The 25,362-nt window shown below is 45.5% G+C and overlaps 1 protein-coding gene across 4 annotated transcripts in view; it reads right to left on the minus strand.

Annotated features, from left to right (window-relative positions):
• MAP3K9 (mitogen-activated protein kinase kinase kinase 9) overlaps nt 1–25,312 on the minus strand; it is a 76,935-nt gene extending 51,623 nt beyond the window's left edge. For 2 of the 4 annotated variants that reach the window (XM_046647475.1, XM_046647474.1), the window contains exons 1-2: nt 24,592–25,312; nt 17,652–18,065 (exon numbers count right to left, since the gene is read on the minus strand). In XM_046647475.1, coding sequence (XP_046503431.1) covers nt 17,652–18,065; nt 24,592–24,991 — 814 coding nt within the window. In that variant the 5' untranslated portion in view covers nt 24,992–25,312. The remainder of the gene's footprint in view (nt 1–17,651; nt 18,066–24,591) is intronic. The other 2 variants (XM_046647476.1, XM_046647477.1) reach the window with 2 other exon arrangements.
• Nucleotides 25,313–25,362: the final 50 nt, after the last annotated feature.

Below are 25,362 nucleotides of genomic sequence, written 5' to 3' on the forward strand. Positions count from 1 at the left end.
CCCCTCCGCTTGAATCTGGGTGTGCCTGAGACTCACTTTAACTTACAGAATGCAGAGGAAGCGACACTGCACGACTTCTAAGCCAGATCAGAAAAGACAACACAGCTTCCACCTTGTTCATTGGAACACTTGTGCTTGAAGCTTGGAGCCACCATGTAAGAAGGCCAAGAGCCCTGACACAGCCAGACTCGTAGAGGGGTTACACATAGACACCCCCATGTGCAGTCCTAGCCTTCAAGTCCTCCCAGCCCAGGCACCAGACATGTGTCTCAACAAGCCTTTCAGAAGATTCCTGCCTGCAACTGCAGCCTCACCTGGAGCCTTCAAATCTTCCCAGCTCAAGCCCCAGACACTGAGAAGCAGAAACAAGCCATTCCTACTGAGCCCTTTCCAAATTCCTGACCCAAAGTCTCCATGAGCATAATGAAATGGTTCTTGTTTAGGGTGGTTTGTTCCAAAGCAATAATAATGGAAACAGTTGGTGACACACTTGTGAATCGATTCTCATATCTGCTGCTACCAGAAAAGCAGCGGCTCTTGGAAGTAGTATTTTTTAAAAAGGAAAAGCTTCCTTTTATTGAGCATTTACTTTGTGCTAGGCATTAGGCTAAGGGCTCACATGCATACTTTCGTTTAATGCTCATTACAATGATATGTGTAAAAACTAGGATTATCCCCATTTTACAGAGGAGGAAAGGGCTCTGAGGTGGAGGGCCTTCTCCAAAGCCAGATGTGTCTGACTCAGAGCCCCTCCCACTGTACCACACTCTGCTCTCCAGCCACTTGGAGACAGAAGCTGTTTCTATATGGCAGACTCAGCTACTTGGGAGCATGGCTTTCCTGTTCAATAATCCAGGTCCAGGAATTTGCTAAAGAACCCAGATGACGGGCACAGCATCAACAAACATGTGGCCTTGTCTGAGCTGGGGCAGGCCTCCTTCCCTGCAAAGTCACTGCTGTGGCCCACCACCCTATAACCAACTCCCTATGAATTCCACTTCCTTCAGACCTAACTCCTCCATCAAGGCCTTCCAGAGAATTTTGCCTTCTCTGACACCATCTCCTGTACCCTTGGCACACTATTCCATACTGCGTCACACTGTTCTGGTTGTTTGGGTGTGTTTACACAGCATGGCTCCTGAGGATGGAAAGCATGTGGTGGAAGCGACATCTATGTTACATATATGATAAAGTGACCTACCACATTTCCTACAGCATCTAAACAAAAGTGGCACATCAGTTTCTCGGGAGGACCTGTTGGGTTGAGAATCATAATCCACACACAATGCAAACACTCCAGGCTTTGTGACCTGTGCTTCACCCAAGGCACCACAGAGGAGAAAGGATTTGAGGGCAGAGGAGGAAGCAGCAAGATCCACCACAGATACCCATCATCATCACCTTGCAGGCAAGGGAGCCCGGACCACAAAGCCTCAAAACAATGGGAGTTGCCATTTTGAACCCTAAATCCTTAACAGTCCTGGAAAGCTTAGAAACACAGATTAAAGCTTCCTATGACTCACTCCTCAACCTCTCAGGTCTTAAGAGTAGGGAGGGCCCAACCTCGAGTACCTCCTCAGGCTAAGACTAGCTTTGTTCTGACTCACCGACTTTCAGTCTGCGCTACAGATGTCTTTTCTAGTACCTTCCTTTCACCTCCATGCCCACTGGGATGGGTAAGACAGGTTCATGCCCACCTCCAAAGATTACTCTACAAATCCTATTCTCCATGTGATGGAGTTGAGGATCTTACTGTGGTTGGGCAAACTCAAAACCATGAAGATTCTCAAGGTGGTTCACCTCAGTTTCCAGAGAGAAGCCAGTCTGTTCCTTCCTTCCCTGCCACCTAGGAAGGTAGGGAAAATGGGCACACTCAGAAACTGCTGGGAAAACACTTAAATGCCTTATTTCCTGCCCTCAGGGAACCTCCACGTGAGGAAAGGTCTTAGAATATCTCCCTTTACCTGAGCAGGCACATTCTTACTCTTCCTGGAAGGTCACATTGGTGACCTTCCCATCCCCAGCCTCTCCTCCAATTATTCCATATCAAATCAAGCACCAAAAAGCTTGTGAGGAGCCTAAAACTGACTGGATTCAGTTTATGCAACCTAGAGCCATGCATATGAGCCACTCACACGTTAGAATCACAGGACAGAGATGTGTCCAATGCGGGGACAGGAGGGAGGCAGCATCCTAATGTAAATCAAAATTAGTTGGACTCTTTACTTATTTTTCTCAGGCATCAGAGGCTCCATATGGTCCGCAGCAACACTTCTTCAAACCCATTGCTTTACACAAAGAAGCTCACAAATTTCCTGCTTAAAACTCCTTTTAAAAAAGTGTCTCTGTCAGGCCAGATCTTCAGGATTCTAGTCCTTGTCCCCTCCCCTTTTCTCCCATCACAAAAGCTCAAAAGTACTAGTAGAAACAAAGTCAAGATTCTTGAGAGAGGCAGGAGAAGGCAACAGCTGGGAAGCTGTTACACCAGCAATCAATCCAAATCAGGGAAGTAAGGAACAAATGGTGAAAGTCAAATCTGTCTTTCATGATATTAATCTGATGATAAAAATGTAGGTGGGCACCACAAAACATGCTGAGCTCTCCTCCACGGAGAATGGCATTGCCACACTGGTCCAACGTGATCCACCTGGTTACAAACTCAGCCCCAGAGGCAACGCCCCAGGAGGGCCTGCTGACCTCCAAGATGACAAAGAGCTAAAAGCTGTGGGGCTCTGCCATTAGCAAATGTGTCCAAATTATTTTTGAATGTTTACATTACTTTTCTGGCTAAAAGTTTTAAAATTCTGTGAAGGAGCATCTCTGAATTTATCTGAAATTTATATATACTTTCCTTGTTCAAACAAAAACAAAACCACAACACAAACGCAAGGAAAAACAAGGGTCCAATAAAGTGGAAACTTCTGTTATGGTCTAACTTTTGGTCAGCTGTATGTAAGCATAATTTTGGTTCAGGACTAACACTAACGAGAGGCAAAGCTGAGGCTACGGCTAGGGGATGATGGCTGAGGCTCATATTGTACTATTGGAGGGGCCCAGGGGGAAGTTAAAATGAGACACTAGCTCCTGTGCATCAGGACCGTCAGCTCTAGAGGTGTCAGGGGCCCCTGGGTTGGAGCAGTGAGGAATCTCCTCCCTGTAATTCCAGATGTGGGGGTGATCTGCCCTACAAAGACCCCAGGACCAGGTGTAAAGTCGGGGGCCAGCCCCATCACACCCACACTCTGGTGAGTCACAGGGTCCATTCTGCAGAACAGCTGCTGGAAGAGGGTCTTCCAGTGCAATCTGATCTCAAAGAACAGAGCAGAGAGAACACCACACAAATGCTCAAGAACCTGGGACTCAAGTTCAGGCCTCACCATTCTCTAGCTATGTGTTCTCAGGCAAGGCATTAAACCTCTCTGAGCCCCAGTTTCCTCTATGGTAGAATGGGGGCTACTACACCTCTGCCTAGAGTACCTTAGACAGATACCATTCCAAATAAAATTCTATAGCACCAAATACAAAATATGATTATTCTTCATTCCATCTCTAGGAATATCAGGGGAAAAATGAAGGGTCATTTATTGCTATCACCATGAATAATAAGCTAATGAAAAAAATCAAATGTCATGTTATACTAATGATCTTAAATCATCTGAGAGAAGCTTATGCAGAAAAAATTTAAGTTGATTTTCCATTACCACCCATGGGACTTGATGAGGCACCCTTCCTTGTCACCAGCTGCCAGGCACTTGGGAAGGACAAATTAATTTTATGATTAATTTAATCCAAATAATTAGAAAGGGTAGGCCTCCCATGATGGAGGAGCGAGAACTGTCAAGGGCAGAGAGATTGTTATTAATCCACCTGGGATTTCTACCCCTAAGCATAGGTAGCCAGGATTGCTTGTCCTGGCTTAAGAAATAAAACTGCTTTTCAATCTGATTTAAAAAATGAGCAGAGGCCCTGAACAGACATTTTTCCAAAGAAGACAAACAAATGTCCAACAGGTATATGAAAAGATGCTCAACATCACTAATCATCAGAGAAATGCAAATCAAAACCACAATGAGCTATCAACTCACACCTGTTAGGATGGCTATAATCAGAAAGACAAGAGATAACAAGTGTTGGCGAGGATGTGGATAAAAGGGAGCTCTTGCGCACTGTTGGTGGAAATGCAAATTGGTGAAGCCACTACGAAAAACAGTACGGAGGTTCCTCAAAAAATTAAAATAGAACTACCATGTGATCAAGCAATTCCACTTCGGGGTATATACCCAAAGGAAATGAAATCACTATCTCAAAGAGATATCTCCATTCCCATGTTCATGGCAGCATTATTCATAATAACCAAGACATGAAAACAACCTAAGTGTCTGTCTATGGGTGAGTGGATAAAGAAGACGTGTGGTGTGTACATACATATGTATATATATATGCATACACACACACACAGAGGAATAATATTCAGCCATAAAAAAGAAGGAAATCCCACCATTTGTGACAACATGGATGGACTTCAAGGGCATTATGCTAAGTGAAATAAGACAGAGAAAGACATACTGTATGCTCTCACTTATATGTGGAATCCAAAACAGCCAAACTCATAGAAGCAGAGAGGAGAGTGGTGATTGCCAGTGGCAGGGGGTAGGGGAAATGAGGAAATGTTGGTCACAGGGTACAAACTTCCAGTTTGTACTGGAAGATGAATAAATTCTTGGGATCTAATATACACCATGGTGACTATAATTAACAATACTGTATTATATACTTTAAGTTGCTAAGAATAAGTCTTAAATGTTCTCACCACATACAAAAATGGTAATTATGTGAGGTGATGGATGTGTTAACTAACCCTACTGTGGTAATCATTTCACAATATATATGCGTATCAAATCATCATGTTGTATACTTTCAAGTTACGCAACATTATATGTTAATACCATCTCAGTAAAGCTGGGGAAAAAAATTAAAAGTTTTTACTGTTTCTTCTTCCTGAAAATTAAACCACCCAGAAGAGCAGTGAACATTGTTACCCTTCTACATACACAGTGAAGAAAATGATCGAGTTCATGTTAGTGAGCAGGAAAGACGCAGTCTTCACTCCTCAACTTCGACCTCCGGGCCTTATAAGCAAGTCATCCCTGATTTCTCAGATAGTGTATAGATCCTCATTCCACCGCTGTCCATAATACTTTGGACCTAGCTGGAAAGCCTGGCAGAGTAACAGGTCCCCCTGTCAGGGTCTGGGGGTGACTGAAAGCAAGAACACTGTCATAAGCCTCAGGAATTCCAAGAGCAGGACTTTAAGCACTTAATTTCTCACAACTCAAGGTTCCTTTAAGCTCTAATCTTCTCAATAAACATAAAAGAAAGTTAAGAATGACTGGAAACTGAAGACCAGCAATATTTTCCCCAACCACGGCCCTTTTCTCCTTCCTCTTAGATTCTGAAGGTTAACAGAATGCAGAAACAAAAAATACAGCAAGGGTCCAGACAGCAGGTACACTATGACTAAAATGGCAGACGAGGATGAGGTATATAGACAAGAATAAGCAAATCACATACAGTCATGAGCTGCATAATGATATTTGGGGCATAATGATATTTTGGTCAACAATGGACCGCATATACAACGGTGGTCCCATAAGATAGCACCATATAGCCTAGATGTCTAGCGGGCTATGCCACATAGGTTTGTGTAAGTACACTCTGTGATGTTTGCTTAGTGATGAATCACCTAAGGATGTCTTGCTCAGAATGTACCCCTGCCGTTAAACAACACAGGACTGTAAAACAATAAAAACAGTGGCATTTGCACAGGGGAATCGAGGATAACTTTTTTTCTTTTTTCAATGATACTTTTCCAGTTTCATTGCCTTACCAGGCACATCAGGTTGTAAGCAGTCACAAGGATTGGCAGAGAAAGGTCTTAGTTACAAGATCAGCCACTGGGCGACAGGCCCCAAACCTCCCCCAGCTCTGTTCCCAGGGATGGTAGACAGAGCCCTCATAGGTGGCAATTCCAGAGGCAAACATCAGGCTTAAGACTTTCCAAGCAACTCCAAGAACACCTTCCTCTAGGGTCCCAAACTCCTGAAAAGTCTATGAAATGGATACATAAAAGCCAGGGCTTGACAAGAGCAAATGCAGCTTACTCAATAAAGGAGCTTGAGTCTACCCAGAAAGGAACCAGGGAAAGAAAAACAAGATTTCATAGCAAAACTGGAACTGCTGCCAAAGATCTGGACTGCCATACGCAACGTCCTATATTATGCATGATTCAAGGGGGGCGGGGTAGGGAGCAAGGGAAGACAGAAGAAGAAAAAACAGTACCACTTCTGCTGTCAAGAATCTTATTGGAATTCTTATGTTTTCATAGAAAAAAACATATCAAAGGAGACCAAAAGAAATCTTAATTTCATTTGCTTCTAAGAAGTAAACTTAGGGTTTAGGGTAGGCAACAAACCAACATTTTTTTGTATTTCAATGTTGCACTAGTTTGACTATGTGTATGTATTACATTTTGAATTTTAAAAATCTAGGGGCCAGCCCCGTGGTCAAGTGGTTAAGTTCATGTGCTCCATTTCGGTGGCCCAGGATTTCGCTGGTTCAGATCCTGGGCACGGACATGGCACCGCTCACCAAGCCATGCTGAGGCAGCATCCCACATGCCACAACTAGAAGGACTCACAACTGAAAATACACAACTGTGTACCAGGCGGCTTTGGGGAGAAAAAGGAAAAATAAAATCTTTAAAAAAAAAAATGTATAGTGCAATTGGAGAGAATACAGCTAAAACACTGAAAATCCAGTAACAAGAAAAATCATACTCAAAAGTGCAGGCTCACAAATTGCGGATCTAAATACTAAGGGAATAAACATAGCTGCTGCAATTGTAATAGTAACAATAAATATATGGAGCACTCACTATGTGCCAGGCACTGCTAAGAGCTTTACCTAGATTATTTCATTTCATCTCACTTCTACCCCATAAAATGAGATAGGTGGCATTATAATTATTCCCACTTTATACTTACAAGAACTAAGGCACAGAGAGTACAGCATTTGCTCAAGGTCCCAGTGAGCAAGAAAAAGAGCCAGGACTGAAACCCAGCCTCACCCACAGCTCATGCAGGCTCATCTTCAATGGAAAAGGGAGTTCACATTCTAAATACAGGCTGTGAAGGAGAAGAGTTCAGGCATTGTTGGAAACTGTCTTGTGGGGAGAGGTTAATGCATGAGAAAAGGCACAGGGCTGGATCTGTGATGATCAAAACCACAAACATTTCTTGAGAACCAACTAAGTGCCAGGCACAACGAGTTTTGGAATAGCTGTAGGAAATAAAGCTCTTAGCCCCCTGGCGTAGTGGTTAAGTTTGCGCACTCCACTTCAGGGGCCTGGGTTGGTGGGTTCAGATCCCAGGCGTGGACTTACACCACTCGTCAGCCGTGCTGTGGTGGCGACCCACATACAAAAAAGAGGAAGACCATCACAGATGTTAGCTCAGGGTGAATCTTCTTCAGCAAAAAAATAGATAAATGAAGCCATTATACAGAGATGGAAACGGGGCATTCACACTCCATTCTCCTTCCAAAAGAATATGATCCTCAAGTAAAATCTCTTCAGCCCACCTTAAAAGAGACTGTGCAAGAAGAATCCTACGTTGATTTGGAGAAGCCAGGAGGGGGATGTGAAAAAAGGCAACCCCTTTGACCTCAGCAGCAGACTAGTGCAGCAGGGAAGGGACAGAGAGAAATATATGGCCTTCCTCCTGGGGCAAAAGCATTTTAATTATCAGCTGAGAGCCCAGCAGAGCTATAAAACTGGCCAGCTGTCCCACTCAATAAGGCCAAAGGCCATTACAAGATGAGGCAGCATTTCTCAGGGGGCCGAGCATTGCGAGCTAAGGCAGGTCCAGAGGGAGGCAGAGGCACAGGCCTTCCACAAGAGGCCCAGGCACAGTTAGGAGGGCCTGGTGGGCTCGATCCCCGTCTGCGGCTTCTGCTGAAATAAGTCTGCCCATTTCAGTGGAAGCAATAAAACTACGCCTGGCTGACTTGAGAGAGGCAGCTCAGTGCTACCTAAAATGCTCATACTATTTCAAAAAGGGAGACCCAACTCTATCTTGTGTACACCTAAAATAACAAGGAATAGAAAGAATTTTCTCCTACTCCTTGAAAGAGAATAGAAAGTGCAGCCCATTACTGAATGTGGTTCCTGTGTGATTCTTGGCACATATTACTTCACAGCATCTTAAAACAATACTGCTCTTTTCTGTATTGTCCACATTTTGCAGATGAGATTCCTGGACCTATGAGAGGCTAGCCACAGGCCTAACATCAAGGGCTCAAGAAGTAGCCTAAATTCAAGTCTGTCTGACTCCCAAGCCAGTGCTCCTTCCATTAAATCACAGTGGTTCCCAAAACCAAGCTGAAGGGGGAAATGCTTTCTTCTAAAATCGAAACCTCCAAGTCTCCTACAGAGAGCAAAAGTCCTGGGGAAGTTAGGAGAGAAAGGGATGTGCAATGCACAGCTTTAACATGTCTCACTTCTATGTCTCACTGCCACGGTCTAGTGGACAGCACGAACTCAAAAGTCCTCCTGCGGTTCTGCTGGTGAGCGGGGACACAGAGGCACACAACTAAAACCACCTAAGTGGTCTTGAGCCCCATCTGGAAAAGCTTCATGTCAATTCAGAAAAGTGGGTGGGAAGCAAGAAGCAAAGCTCTGAGATACCAGGATGCCCCTCGCTCAGCTGCAAGGACAGAATTGGTATTTGACTGACTGCCTCCTGCTTCCAGGATGAAGGCTGCCCTTGGTTTACTGTGAATACCCATCATGATTCATGTGACTGGAGCATCTTCTCTCAGCAAGGCCATCTGTCATGCCCCGGACAGCAAAGGGGGAAGGGAGCACCAGTGGGCTCCTGTTAACTGTTTTCTTAATAAACCGCTTGATGAAGATTCCCCATCAGCTTCAGCCCCTGCAACAAGAAGCCCAGAAGTGGGGAACCTGGGCACACTGGAGCCTGACAGAGGTTCAGACAGACCACACAGTCATCACCTACTCCCAAAACACACACATTCACACTAAGTCACATAATGTCAGTCCTAGGAGAGACCTCAGAAACCATCCCATCCAAACCTCTCACTTTACAGACAAGGAATCTGAGGCCCAGAGAGATCACAAGATGCACACAAGGTCACACAGCCGGCCAGTGCCAAGGGCAGCACCCAGGCTGCTATTCGGTCCACGGCACCAGTCTAGCTCTTACGCAGATGCCCTATTTAGGAAGTTCTCTATAACGGTAGATTCATAACCTCTGACTCTCAGATTAGTCAAAGCTATGACCCTCTCCCCCAAGAATGAGTCTACACACATTTTGCATAGATTCCAAGGGGTTCAAGGGCGCTGTGTTAACAATCCCCCCTTAATAAGAGGAACAAGTGTGGTTCTACATGAAGCTGATGGGGGTATGAAGGGTGAAGAGAAGGGGACTTAGGGAAGAAGCTCCATTTTTCTCCTGACTCAACCAGACCACTGACATCACCACTTTGTGTCTTGGTTGCTCTATCCATTAGCGACCCTGAGCTCCCTCATGGGAATGAGGTAAAGCACCACGTCAAGGAATGGAAAATTTTCCAAGAGATGAAGAGGAAAGGAGAGACAGGCAGGCTCTTGTCATGTCTCCTGAGAGATCCTGAAACACAAATCTTGACCAAGTGACGACAGTGCCACAGGCCACCTGTGAAAGTGGAGGTCACTACTTGACTCTTAATAGGTTTGCTTGGGAAGGCATGTGGGGTAGCGAAGACATAATTTTTTTGACTTTCAAGGCAATAATGGCTCAAATCAGAAGAAACAAAGGGGAAGAAACTAAAGAATCATCTGGAAATTAAGAGCCCACATGCCTTTCGAAGCCCTTCTTTCCCTGAACCCGACCCTTCACTGACACTGTTTTCCCCAAGCTAACAGCTCAATCACAATCCAGAAATAGTACTGAGATCCTTCACACAACACATTCCTCTCCTCTGACTCCAACACAGGCTTCGTAGGTGCCTAAATGTTGCCCACGGCCCCCAGCTACTTCCTGTCCCACTGGGTAAGCTGCAGAGAAGCCCCCAGAATCACCCAGTGGGAAGGAAAGGTAGGCGGCACTCCAGAGCAAGCTTGGGGGAAATGAAGGCAGATGTTCCACAAAGAGAATACTTTCCCTCGTGAAGCCTTCCCAGTGACCCCTCCGCGCCTCCAACCACAGGACAGGACTGAGGCAAGAGAACGCACAGGGAATGTCAAGGGCACCGTCTCCTCCAGGAGGGCCATATCCCACTGGGCATTTGCGTCTGCTGGTCTCCCCACCTAGAACCTTCCTGCTCCACCTCCCCTCACCACTTTGTCTCATTAACGCTTCTTCACTCCTTCAGAGCACCTCCTCAGGAAGTCCTCAGGCATATCCCCTTAACAGCCACTCTGATGGCACCAACACCTCCCCTCCACAGCACTCACAGATCTCGACTTTACATTTTCGTGTGACTCTGTTTTCACTTAGGTCCTTCTCCCTGACCCCACAGGGAGCTCCTGGAGGGCAGGCCTGTGCCTGTTTTTGCTTACCATTATACACCCAATACCAAGTGCTCAAAGGGACACACAAACGAGAATGATCTTTGTGCAAGAGATGGCCCCAAAGGCCCAAGGGAAAAGAAACAAGCAAGGTTCCTGGGCGAAGTTAAAGAACTGAGAGAGGTCCCAGGACCTGCAGGTCAGAGCTCGTGGCCTCGTGGGCTCTGCCACTGAGACACGCCCACCGGCTGGCTGCTCGCTTCATTCCACCTTTATTCACTTGAGTATTTATTCTGACCTGCAGAACATGTCTCTGTATTCATGGGAAATACTACCCATCAACTGAAGACTCCAAACACTCTGGAATATGCCTGGTGGCTGCTGGCTGACCACAGGTACAGCCTCCTGCAACCAAAGGAGAAATCCAATTCGCTGAGCAGTTGTACACTGTAGCCAGGAAAAATTCTCAAAACACATCTGTCATCCTCCAACTCTCTGTGAAAGGGAACTTGGAGCAAAGAACCACAAGACCACAAATGCGGAGAACAACAGGGAGAGAGATTCAGGTGACCTGAGCCAGGTACTGTTGGAAGTATCTCATCTGGAGATGCGTTCATGAGGCACAGAAAGTCATTTATGCCCCTCTCAAAAAGGACTGGAAATTGGGTTCTCTAGCCAATACTCTGCTGCCTCCCAGATCTACCCTGGGAATGTTGTATAGTTTGTTTTAGTCTCCTAGAGTAAAAATTGCTTTTACGGCCACTCCTCATCCTTTCCAAGGCAAGTCCTTTCTGCCACCTCGCTCCCAGCCAGGATGCCTGTCCCTTAGCAGCTTCATCCTAAAGGCGGGAATGTGTTCTCCCTCAGTGTGCAGGAACAAGGACACTAGAAAGAGTGGAGCCACAGGGGGTCACAGGGTTCCACAGCCTTGCAGCCAGCAAACTCTCAGTCTTGAGAAATCCTACACAGGAAACCCAGCCAGGAGCCAAGGCCAGCGTCCGGTCCAGGGCTTACAACATTACAGCCAGCCTGAAGCCAAGGACGAAACAGCAGCTCTGTCCTCCTCACACTGCAACAACGCAAATCTTCTACTTCCTTACCTTGTGAACTCCGAGAAAAGGTTGGAGATGGGCACAAAGCACCAGGAGCACAGAATGCAGGCAGACATGCTACTTGGACCTCCAGTCACAAGGGGAGCAGCCAATCAAACAGCTCAACACAAGTGGGATGGGAGCATGAGAGAGAATTCACAAGTTGGGAACAAAAGGAGTGCTGAGGTTAGATGTAACAGACTGGTGGTGGATCCAGGCAGCAAGAGGTGGTGGCCTGCTCCAGCAGCACCTGGCAGCTGGAAACCGGCAGCAGTGGAGACATCAGGGCTGGCACCCAGGGAGAGTGTGGAGAAAGAAAGAGGCAGAAGCCTTGGAGGTTGGTACAGAACACACTGTAAAAATGTCGCACTCCGGCATCCAAAATAGGTTGATGAACTCAGACAATTAGGAAGGATCAAGGGCCTAGGCATTATAATGAGGATGAAAAGCACCATGCAAGGGAGGCATCAGGGTCAGCCTCTGACCAGAGAAAGGGATGTTTACATTTTGAGATCCTGCAAGTAGACCAATTCAAGTGATACGTTACTCCCTGAGTTATTCATTCATTCATGTGCCTGGAACTCTGCGAGGCACTAAAGACACAAAATCTATTTGGAGACGTAGGCGATGCTCCTGAAATCACAGCCAGCAGAAAGAGGAGGCCAGGGGATGCCGCTTGGTGGCCCCAGTGCAGCGTTCTGTTTTGTTTTTCAATGGCCACGAACACCACAGGGTGGAGCATCCACTCACTTCACCATCATTCCCACCAAGCCAGACAGCTTTACACCGGCTGCTTCACACATGTACTCACCCTGACTGGAAGGCATGAGAGCTTGCGAACACTGGTCTAGCAGCTCTAGGCCCTTGTCACCCTAATATTCTTCTACATACTGTCAGGTAATATGTGGTTAGCATCAAATGACTGTTTAGCATTGACTACAGTGATAGGCTTTCAGGAAGCAGCAGCAGCCAGCTTTGAGGCGAGCACAGGAAAGTGGGTAGGGTCTGGATAGGCAGAGAGATGAGACGAGGACACCCCTGAAAGCAAGGTCATTCATGCAGCAAGGGTGAGGGTGAGGAGGGCCTGCAGGTTGGGAAGTAGAGGGTGTGTTCTAGGGCAAAGAGGAAACCAGCTTGGCTTAAAGGGGAAGTCCCGTTAGAGGAAGACGAGGGAGATAAGGCAGCAAAGATCTCCACTGAAGGTTAAGTGGACATTTGAAAATAGGAAGGCGGGTGTGGCTAGTCCCAAACCAACTTCACTATTCCCCTCTGTACTTTCAACTACAAAATTAAGAATGAGATGATCATACATCAACAAAATGTGGATGCTATGGCTCTGTGAGCAGAGCAATATTATTCCTACTTATATAAACTAAAGCACCATAGGGCCGCATGTGAAACACCCCAGCTGCCCCACAGCAGTGTCGTGATTAGGAACACAAGCTGAGGGACCCGACCTGGGCTCAAAGTCAGGGCTTGTGACTGGCAGTGAGAGCTGACCCCTCCGAGCCTCAGTCTCCTCATTCATGAGAGAGAGACATGCATAGTCTACTCTGCAGGCTTGGCTGTGAGAATCAAATGAATCCACACAACATGTGTAGACAGTGCCTGACCTAAAGAGAGCACTCAGCAAGCACTAGTTGTCGCCATTATTATTATTATTATACGGGGTTTGGTTTAAAGATAGTATATCTAAACAGTAGAACACTGTAAAAACCTTCAAATGTCTTGTGGTAGGATATTTATTTACATAAGAAAGTGGCCACTTCTTAATAAACTGACAAGTGGGGGAAGGGAAAGCACATGACAAGCAATATGTTTATTGGGATTTCCTGTGCACAATTTAGGGGTGAAAATCCTAAACGCACAGAAAAATCGGGAAAATGTGCACTGCTTTTACCTCTATGTTTTTCTATGTTTTCTAAGAGGAGAAACGAAGTTATTTAAAAATAAAGTAAAAGTAATAACTACCTTCACTTTGCGTACGGCTTTTCATTTTCCAAAGCTTTTCCATATTATCTCATTTTTACTCTAATTTAACTTAATGGCTACTATTAAACTACTATTCTGTCAAATGCCTTCAAGCCAGGCTACCTACTACACTAAATCCTGAAACCCATCTATCTACCCCTAAAAGGACAATCTTTCCTCTAAAAGACCGTCTTTCACAGACACCTTTTCTAAGAATCAAATATCTTAGTTTTCCCTAATCTGACAGGGCAGAGACACATAAATCAATTTTTATAGTCAGGGGCTTTTTACAAGTAGTTTTAAGAAGTGACGTTTAAGGTAATGATGCAGTGTGGGAAAGCAGTATAAACCATTAGTTAAATCAGGGGTCTGAGCCACCCGTCCCAGGGCCTGGCTAATCTTTTCAGCGATATGATGCCAAGTATCTGAGACAACAGTTCTTCCCAATGCACGTCCCACATTAAGATTCCACTGTATGGGGGCTGGCCCCGTGGCCGAGTGGTTAAGTTCGCGCACTCCGCTGCAGGCGGCCCAGTGTTTCGTCGGTTCGAATCCTGGGCGCGGACATGGCACTGCTCGTCAGACCACGCTGAGGCAGCGTCCCACATGCCACAACTAGAGGAACCCACAACGAAGAATACACAACTATGTACCGGGGGGCTTTGGGGAGAAAAAGGAAAAAATAAAATCTTAAAAAAAAAAAAAAAAAAAAGATTCCACTGTATGACTGCCACCTGCCCCCTCACCAGCACACGCTCCCTCTTCCTTGGCAGCAGACCCTGATTAGTAGCCAGGCCCACTGCCACCAAGAATAAAATCTTCCATCTCCCAGCCTCCCCTGCACTGGCCTTGGCCACGTGACTTCATTCTGGACCATTAATGCAAGCAGACGTGTTGTGCTGCACCTCTGGGAGGTTCATGGGGGCCAACTCAGCCACAGGAGCACCTTTTTCTGTGCTTCTGCTTTTCCTCCTCCTTCAGGACTGACTTGGACCAAACAGCTGGCATTTCAGCAGCCATCTTGGACCGTAAGGCCACCCTGAAGAGGCAGTCATATACTGGGAAGACGGAGCGAGAAACAGGAGGCTGGGTCCCTGATGACACTGTGGGGATGCCCTAAAACCCTTCAGACTTCTTTTCAAAGACAAATGAACATACATCTTGTTTTAGCCACTGTTATTCTGTTTGGTTTTTTAAGTTATATGCAGTCAAACCTAAACTTATTGTAGATTATGTACCACCATAGGATGTGTTATATACTATACACATTTCACTGCCAGTAAAATGAGTTTTTTAAGTAGGTGACCAGGATAACAAAGCGTTTTAATAAATCACTTTCTACTGTACCTTTTGTAATAGCTAGATGTTTATCGCCAACTATTTTATTTTTTCCAAAAAGAGAGCCCCCATAAATACATACTCTTTTCACTAGTGATTCAAAGTCAACTAACATATAATTCATAGAATTCTGCCCTCACATGATAGTGACCAAAACCCAACTCTCTGGAACAGGTCAGTGTCCCCAGGTCCACAAAACAGAAAGAAGTTACGACTTTCAAACTGGAGGCAAAGAAGTGGCATAACACTTCTAAAATGATTTTCAAGTCATGCATACACAGCCATGGAATAACAATGGTTGCATCAAAGCTCATATCGGACGTGCACAATCTCACTCACAGACCAATATCAAGGAGCCACCCTAACTCACATGTGAGATTTACACGAGCAGGTGTCAACATCAACACCAACCACGCAGCCCCATGGACCATGCAAAATTCTGGGCATCAACTGTAGTGACAAGGTCCTTTAAAATACTGCCCCCCGTGTAAGTCCAACTCCTGTCACAATACAGTGCACTTGAAGGCTCCCCCTGGCAATCCTAAAACCCACTTAAGGACAAAGAAAGGACCAGGGCTTTGTCTCCTAGATGACAGAATGACATTCAGGTCTCTTGCTGTCTCCTGCAAACAGCAGAACCTCAGCAAGTTAGTTTTTTCTTCACAAGAGCCTAGACTTCCAAAGACAAATCTCATAAAACATAAAACCTTGTATTTACAGCTTGAAATTACACCCAAACTTAAAACTCCATAGAAGAAATCATTAACTTTTACAATTCCATCATCCTAGCCCAAGTTGTTAAACGGGCTCAATTAGGCAAGGTTAGAGCACTCTGCCTAGCTCTCCCAGCATGATAGGGATGTAAGTAAAAAGAAAACTCAGCTTCTATAGCACATTTTCTACCAACACACCTACTTATTCTCACCCCATCATCCCGAGCAGTCTCTAGGCAGAAATTAACGATGAAAAGGGGCCACTAACAGTTTTAATTTATTTAATACATTTAAAGAACAGAATTTGGAAGGAAGGATGAGAATAATCATATGATAAAGAAATAGAACAATGGCAGAAGGAAAAGAGAAATAAGATTTTATTTTATGGAACTTAAATCCTTCAAATGCATTACATCTAAAATACACGTTTCATACTCTCGCAAGGATGAATTTTTCTATTATTTAGGAGGAAGAGGGTGTAGTTGGAAGAGATAAGGGTAATAAAGGCTATTGTAAAGTAAATTGGAAAGTTTATTTGTATATGTATAAACCATATATGCTTTAAAAATGCCTAGAAGTATATGACACATGTAACAGTTAGACTCCCCGAAGGAAAACATTATGGGTTACCTTGCTCTTCTTTTTGTTTATCCATACTTTCTAATTTTTTTTTCTTTTTTTTTTTTGAGGAAGATCAGCCCTGAGCTAACATCTGCCACCAATCCTCCTCTTTTTGCTGAGGAAGCCTGGCCCTGAGCTAACATCTGTGCCCATCTTCCTCTACTTTATATGTGGGACGCCTGCCACAGCATGGCTTGACAAGCGGTGCCATGTCCACACCTGGGATCCGAACCAGCAAACCCCGGGCCACCGAAGCGGAACGTGTGCACTTAACCGCTGCACCACTGGGCCGGCCCCTATACTTTCTAATTTTTGTACAACAAAAACACTTACTGCTTATATAATTTTAAAACATATTTTTTAAAGTAAATAGATTCACAATAGCATTAACAGAAAAACAAGCCACATCTAGAACAGCTTAGAACAAAACAAAGTCTGAAAGATTTCTGGGCTCAAAGGTGAAGGATGCAGAGTGTGAAGTTCTGGGGGCCCACACCCCCCCCCAGAGTCCTAACAGCCTCCTCTCTGGACAGGATGCTCACAGGAATTGTAAGCACATACCCTTTAGCAAGTTGCGTCCTCTTCACCACTCAGTCTAGGCCAGAGAGAGCACAAATTACCACACAAAAGAAGCATATTCCCAGTGCCTGCTGATTCAGTCAAGGAAAGGGACTGAAATTTCTACCAACTCACCATTTAATTATATCTAACACTTGCTTTACGATCCAGTTTATGGATTCTGGATGTTTAACAAACAGTTACTTCTCGGCTCCCTCTTGTTAAACACTAGGTAGTTACAGCAATTAATTAATTTCACCCCTGGGCTATCAGGAGGTGTGTAATTCTACAAGGTCGTTTTCTCCAAACTGACACTGTCACCTGAATCAGCCTCACAGCTTCAAGTATGCCTCCTCTTTTTATAGCTCCTTCTCCAGTGGGAACTCAAGTTGCGATATTTAGGTAGAAATGCACACGAGTGGTATAGGTTTGCTTTTTATCTCCTGTTCCCCCAAAGAGGAAATCTTCTTTTGTGATGACAGACACACTTCTCTCAAGTAGAACAATAAATCTACATTTTTTTTGCACAGTGTATGAGAATTACACATTGTCAACCCTGCCTGCTAATATGAGCTCAGAATTACCCCAAACCCCTCGGCTGTCTCATTCTCTGCCTAAACCAATCTTTCCTGGCACGCATTCCACTCCTACATCTCAACTCAAGGATGGAAGGGTTTTAAGCTAGGAGTTTCACTGCCCACTAAGATTCCGTTAGGATTCCACTCCAACCAAAGCCATGGACTGGGGCTGAAAGTGCTGTTAACCCCTCCAGCCCCACCTCTTCATACTCACTGTTGCTGGACTTAAGGTCACGGTGGATGATGGGGACAATGGCCTCATCGTGTAGGTAGTTCATCCCTCTGGCAATCTGCACAGCCCAGTTCACCAGGATGTCTGGGGGAATCCTTTTCCCAGATAACACTCTATTCAAAGGCCCTCCACGGGCAAACTCCATGACCAAGCAGAGGTTGGGCTCCTTCAGACACACCCCCCTCAGGGCAATGATGTTGGGGTGCTTCAGCATGGCAAAGAGCTTGGCCTCCTGGCGAACATTCTCTATGGTCTGGCTGATGTCCTCATCGGGGTCATGGCGAGCTGCTTTCACGGCGACCTCATCCCCTATCCAGAAAGCACGATAGACCTTCCCAAAGCCCCCGATGCCGATAATCTCTTCCAGGGTTAGCTCTGCAAAATCAATCTCTAACACTGAGAAAGAGAAGAAAAAAAGAAGCAAATCAAAAACATTCTGAAAACACCGTTGAATCACCCATTTACCTGGATGGGTAAACACAGCAAGTGCCTCTTCACCTGGCTTTTCTGTCTCCCCATTGTAAGGTAAACTCCATAAGGGCAGGAAATGTGATTAACTTATTTTCTGTTGCATTGTCCTTAGTGACTAGCACATGGTAGCCATTTGATAAATATTCATGAAATAATTTCCACTTGGAACATCATGCAGAATCTTGTATGGAGATCAACCATTTTAACTAAAGGGAACACGGGGGGAGATCACTTTTATGAGACTTATTTAGGTTTTACTGTGTACTAGGTGGTGAGAAGCATAACAATTCAGTGCCAAGGCAGATACACAATAACCAAACCATAGTGTGAAAACAGCTTTCGAAGTGGCATGATCAGAAAATTAGGAAAACCACTAACTCCCACCATGGGACAGGGACTAAGAGGGTGACTGGGGAAAGGATTCTCAGGAAGGCAACATCTCAAACGGGCCCTAAAGAATGAGTGGGAGGGATGTCATCAGGCAGTGAAGATCAGGGTGGACAATCTAGGCAGAGGGAAGGTCATGAGCAAGAACATGGGGCATGAAAGTACATGGCATATTAGGGACTTCAGGGAGTCCAGTGCAGCTGGATTATATGCATTAGGATAGGAGATGAGGTTCAAAGCCTTGTTGGGGTCAGCCAGGTCACGAAATGTCTTTAAAGCCATTCTGAGGGGCTTGAACATCATGCTGTAGAGGATGGAAGTCACGTATCTTTAAGGAGAGTGGTGTTAGATCAGTGATTTAGAAAGGAAACCAACTCTGGCAGCTATGTGGAACATAACTTGGAGGACAGAGACCCAGGCACGTGAACCTCAGGAGCAGTGAAGACGGGGAGTATGGAGTAAATTGGAACACTTTCAAAGCTTGGTTCTACTGAGACCTCGTGTCTAAGACACGCAGGAAAAGAGCCTCAAAGGAGACATATTACTCCAACTCCATCCCTGATGGTCCCAGTATCAGAGCCAACCACTCGTCCTCCTTCCCAAATCCTGAGTTTGAATCTAAGGTATGTGATTCTATTTTGGGCTCTGTGTGGAAAGGCTTCCATGTATGGATAATAATAGCTACCAGTGATTACAAATCTTGCGCTAGACATGGTGTTGCTATATGACCAAAGTGCTATTTTATGTTTCTTTCATGAAACCCTGTTCTCTATCTTCTTAGTCTCTTTGTCTTTACCTGGCTGACTCACACTCACCTCTCAGGTCTCAGCTTAAACATCAATTTCCGAGAGGAACTTTTCCTAACCTCCGACTAAATGAGGTCAGGTCAGACTTCCATAGAAGTCTCTATTTGGCAAGACTCATCAAGGTTATAATTACTTGTTCAATACCTGTCATCTTGCTAGAATACGAGATCCATAGAGTGGGTTCTGCCTGCCTTATCCACCACTGTACTCATCACGCCGAACATTCAGTAGGTGACCAATGGACAGTGAAGTAAAATGGGGAAGGAAAAAAATCTACCTCAGTAGGAAATAAACCAAACTCAGATCTGAAAATAAAAAAATTGAATTGGACCTCTTGAAACAAATACAGAGAATAGTCATACTTTGCTAAACAACTAAGAAAACAAAGACATACTGCTGAACTTTTGGCAAGACCAAAAGAGGAAGTGCCCACTGCTGGCTGTTCCATTCCTTACTCAACCAGTTACACAATGCCTCCAAGCTCCACTCAGATGCTGGCGGTGCTGAAACCTCTGTTCTTGTTTAATCCTAGTACTTCTCCTATCTAGGGCTACCATTTCATTTGTATTTTGTGATACAACTGGCATTATACAAAAGAAACTCTTAAGAAAAGTTAGCTGGACTATCTGCAGGTATACAAAAAGTATAGGCCATCTTGACTCCAAAAGTTCCAATTGTTCAAGCTTATTACCTCATCTAGCACTCTTCTTCAAGAATAAATGGTATGGCAGGTCTTGCAGCAATCAAGATCCATTCTAAAGTCCTTCCAGCATGGCTTTCAGTACTACAGAGGCCAGAAGGATAAAAACTACACTTCCCAGACACCCTGATAGCTAGAGTTCTGGTTGCAGATTAGGTTCTGCCAATTAGATGCACAAGCTCTGGAAGGCAGAAGTGGGATGGACACCATCCTCTTGCTGCTTCACCTGGCCAGCATGGCTGGGGACGAGTGGGGTTTTTCTCCAGCAGCATGACCAGGTCCAATCATTAGTTCTGTGGATGTGGAAAGAAATGTTGCAAGGCCAAGTGGTTGCCTAATCTCTGAACAGCAACTACAACAGAGCGTTCTTGAAGTCAGCAGCTTCATTGGCAACTCCTGATTCTACTACTTCTGGATTAGAGAAGTAGCAGCTTGCCTGGTGGGCCAGGTCTGCAGTGTTCTGGGAGTTGTTCCCATAGGTCCAGCTGACAGCTCCTTCTCCTTGCCCTTACAAAAATTCTGTAAGCACCTAATTTCCTGTGCTAAATCACTTTCTGCTTAAAATAGCTTGAGTGTTTCCGGGTCCTAAAATGAATCCTGACTTTTTACTAATCCTTGCCTTATCTCATCTATAAGAATGAGAAAAATATGGCTATGTTAAAGAGAGATTCGAAACTCTCTTGGAGAAAAATGTAAGTTATGTTAGGAGTCTCCTTGGTCACGGAGGGAAGAAACATTCATTTTCCTACCAGTTTTCCCATTGATGAAAAGATATGTGCCTATTTAACAAATCTACATTTATACATCTTATTTCCTTAACTGAATATCTGAATTCTCCTTAAATTAACTGTTGTATCTTCTCTTATATCCTCCCTTCTTTCCTCTGGTATGAAGCACAGTTGTGAACACACTGGAAATTTAAATATAGATATATTTGAAGGAAATTTAAATATTTATTCTAAATGTATGAGAACTTAAAAGATGTGATTCTGAACTAGGGTGCTGAAAGGACAGCTCCTCGGATGGGATTTCACAGAAGACAGAAAACCCCTGTGGGGAAGAGAAAGCAATAATCTCTTTTTCTGAGTAAAACAGAAACTCTCATGTTCTTGCTATTCAGTTAAGGAAATATTATGACCAGCCTTCAAGAAAAGTATAGCACACAGCTTTCAAGCAGAGAGAAGACAGAACGGCAGCGGGAGAGGGAGAGGACGCTTTTTCTTGTAGGAACTAGACTTTCAGTTGCAGCTGAGAGGATGTGGGGCTCTCCTTTCCTTTCCGGCCCCAATCAAGACCTGGTTTTAAGTAAGAATCAGGTCAAGTTGCATTCAGCATATTCTTCAGCTTCTGTGGAAGGACAGTTCCAGGAATATCAGGAACAAAACCTTGTTTCTTTCATTTTCGGAGTCAAGATGTTATTCTCTCTCAATTGTATCCTTGGCAACTAAATGTATAGGCACATTCTGGTGGGTTTCGGGCAAGTGATGGTACATACCTCACTCATTTAAAAATCTTAAGTACATCTGTAAACACATCCTTTTATTTCTAGTGGATGCAAGAAAAAGAAATATAAATGAGTAATAACCTTAATTTATGCCCTGCTTGAAAACAAACACAAGTCTCCTGTAAGAGAAAGTTATTTTTAATACCTAGGATTACATATCTCCCAAGATGAGAAATTTGGAACTGTACATTTTTCATCTTTCACTAAAATAAAGAAGATCAGCGAGCTCCTGGGTTATTTATATTTGTCAGCCCCATGGACGGCTAAACTCTAATACCCACATTGGAGGGGATAAAAGTACTATTTAAATGTTAGGTGATTTATAATATCAATATTTTAGCTTTCTTTGTCACAAGATTTAGTCATTTCCCCCTCTTCTGTTCTAAATAAAGTTTGAAACGAAACCTACATTTTGAAAAGCAATATTTAAAACTAGAATAGGGGCCGGTCCCATGGCCGAGTGGTGAAGTTCGTGCACCCTGCTTTGGCAGCCAAGGATTTTGCTGGTTCGGATCCTGGGAGCGGACCTAGCACCGCTCATCAGGCCACGCTGAGGCGGCATCCCACACAGCACAACCAGAGGCACTCACAACTACAGTATACAACTACGTACTGGGAGACTTTGGGGAGAACAGGAAAAAAAGAGGAAGACTGGCAACAGATGTTAGCTTGGGGCCAATCTTTAAAAAAAAAAAAGAAAAATTAAACTAAAACAGAACATTATAAGTTGTCTTAGTGTCTTCTATTCATGAACTAAAGTCAGAATTCATGCCTAAAGGAGAAGTTCAAAAGGACAACTGGGGAAAAGTTGACAGTGGCTCAATTTCATTGTCTTTGGAGACAAGGTTGTCAATCACCTTTACTTTCTGAGTGACACTAACTAAACTGGTGGACACAGCATACAGACCAGAGATACATCTGTCAGCAACTTCCCATGTTCATCTGTATCAAAGCACTGCAAGGAAGCTATATATTTGCATCACCAGTCTCCCTCATGGGTGACTTACAAGCACCTCCTTATCTCATCATTTCTTTATCCTCTGGTATTTAACACAGTCTCTACCTTTCACTAGGCACTCTGGTTTTTGACTGGAATTAAATTTTCTGAAATATCAAGAATTCCAGCCAAGATCAGAACTCCTGGTGAGACTAAATAAAATAACTCACCGGGACCTTCCAATGCCATGTTCTTCAAGTCAATTCTTTCCATAAGCACAAAGTCCTTCTTACTTTCTCATCATCCGAGTTCTAGATATAGGAATCTATTCTATCCTGGGCAGCTAACGGAGAAGGAGCCTCTGTTGTAGCATACTGTGGGTAGGTCTGGCTTTCTGTGGATGGGCTCTTCCAGCCTCAGTCATATTCACTCCTGACTGCTCTGACAGGCAGGAGCACAAGATAGTAAAGAAACTGAGCTCCAGCTCATGAACCTCACATAGCTCTTCTCTGACATTAGCGGCCCCTCAAAAAAATCATGAAACTTCACCCACAAAGAACCTCGAGATCCGACTTATGTTTAAAACTACACTGTTTTCTAACATGCCAGGCCATTCTTCCAACATTTCTTCCAATATGTGACCAAGTACATCTTCAACACTGTTTCACACACTGTGCTGGTACCTTTAGCCTCCATGTTCCCAGTACTAGCGCCAAAAAGGTAACACCTACAAAACAACTTAAAGTAATGTGTAGCCTCCAGACATTATAACAATCAAAATGTAGAAACAGGAAGTTTTAAACTGAATGAAAGGGAGAGAGAAACAAAGGATTTGAGCAGCAATTTGACAGTCAAAACACCAACAAAAAAAGGAGAGTAAAAAACAAGGAAAGATACCATAATAACATAACTGTTCCGGTGAAAATAAGTTACAGGGCCAGAAAGATAACCGTTACAAATGAAATTTAAAAACTAAATGTCCAAAGTTGGCCCTTGGTAACGATTTGTTTAAAATCAACTAAGACGCAAAGTATACAAAATATGGAATAAACAAGGATAAGTATGCATTAACAATACTTTTTTTTTTAACAGGAAAGAAACTACGGAAACCCTCAAATACAAAAAGTGTAAACTCCACCAGGAGATATTTATATCTTTCTTCTAAAACCATCTAGCATCATTAAGAGATTCTAATGGCAACTTAACTCCTTTGAAAAAATAAAGGAAATTTCATTACAAGGCGTGGAACAGGGGGCTCCTGGGAAATTGGTGAAAACCAGGACACTGGAAGAAAGGCCCTGGGAGGGACCCTGGGGCATGGTCCCCTGAGATTTGACAAATAGCAAATATAGGCAAGGATCTAGGGTGAGAATAAGGCAGAAAATGTATTGTCTGAATATGCTGGGTGTCAAGGGAGTGGGAGTTAGCCACTGTATCTTGTGCTCCTGGTGTCTCATGGGGGAATGACATACTTTTCCCTCTCTAATCATTTCTCCACCCTCCATACACACACACACACACACCCTTCTTAGCACATTATTCGGTGAAACCCCTAAAGGTACAACTTCTGAGATACAAGATTAGGATCCAAGAAATCAACACGACGTTTCAAAGACACTTCAGTCTTGAGTTCACACAGGCTTCCGGGACTTGGGCACCAGCCCAGCCCTGCGAGACACCCCCATCTCCTTCAAAGCAAATGCCTTTAAGGGGCGGGGACAGGCGATAGAAAAGGTCGGGAAGGTCCCTGATTTGGGAACTAAGGTTATGACAGAAATCACAAGCTTGCCTGAAATCCTTACAGATTGGAGGTGGGGGTGGGAAATGGGCAGATGCTCATGCTGGGGCTTCATGATGTGGAAATCAGGAGCTGCTGCTGAGGTGGTCAGATGAAGGTTAAGAAGCCCAAGCGCCTGAGGTTCCAGGCAAGGCCTGCAGCATCTCGGTCTTATCCATCGCAAAGCCCCTGCAGCCCCAGCGCGCACGCACACGCCCCCAGGTCAATCATTCCCCACCTCCAACCTACCCCCAAGGAGAGCTCCCCTCCCACCGCGACCATCCCCAGGCCTCCACTATCCCCCTCCCCGCCGGGTTCCGGGGCTCCGCCTTCGCCTTACACTGAATGGGCGGGTAGCAACTGGGGTCCTCGCCGCCAGGCTGGCAACGACCGGAGAAGGCGCTGCGCGGGGTCACGTAGTTGCTGGGGAAGATGCCCACCCGCTGGTTCAGCTGCCCGGTCCACCAGCCCTCGTCGCCGGACACCTGCGAGTCCTTGGACAGCACCTCCACCACGTCGCCCAGCCGCAGGGTCAGCTCGTCCTCGCCCGCCGCCTCGTACTCGAACACGGCAGTCCAGTAGGGCAGCGGCGCGTCGGAGCCCAGCTCCCCCGGGGCCGCCGCCGCCTCCTCCTCCTCTTCCTCCTCCTCCTCGGCCCCGGCCCCCGGTCCATCCTCCCCCGGCGGGACGGCAGCGGCGGCGCTCGCCAGGCAGCCGAGAAGCGCTCTGGAGGGCTCCATGGAGCGGCCGATCCATAGGGTGCGGGGCTGCCGCCGCCCGCAGGAGCCGCCGCCGCCTATTGTTCATGCGGCTCCGCAGAGCTGGGGGGACCCCCTCCCCGACGGCGGCCGCAGGTAGGGCCCGGGCTGGCGGCGCGGGGAGAGCCGGCGCGCTGGGGCTGGCGCGGCGCGGCTGCGAGTGCGCCGAGCGCGAGGGCTCAGCGCGGCATGGGGGCGCGGCGGGCCCGACCCCCGCCTTCGCGCTCGCCCCGGGGCGGCCTAGCCACCTCCGCCGCGGGTACCTGCTCGCGCAGCCGGTGCCCGCCGCCGCCCGTCGGCCGCCGCTCCCCTCTCCGCGCCGCGCCCCGCCCCCAGCCCCGCCGCACGCCCTA

Source organism: Equus quagga, chromosome 20, assembly GCF_021613505.1.
Source record: "Equus quagga isolate Etosha38 chromosome 20, UCLA_HA_Equagga_1.0, whole genome shotgun sequence".
Lineage (NCBI taxonomy): Eukaryota > Metazoa > Chordata > Mammalia > Perissodactyla > Equidae > Equus > Equus quagga.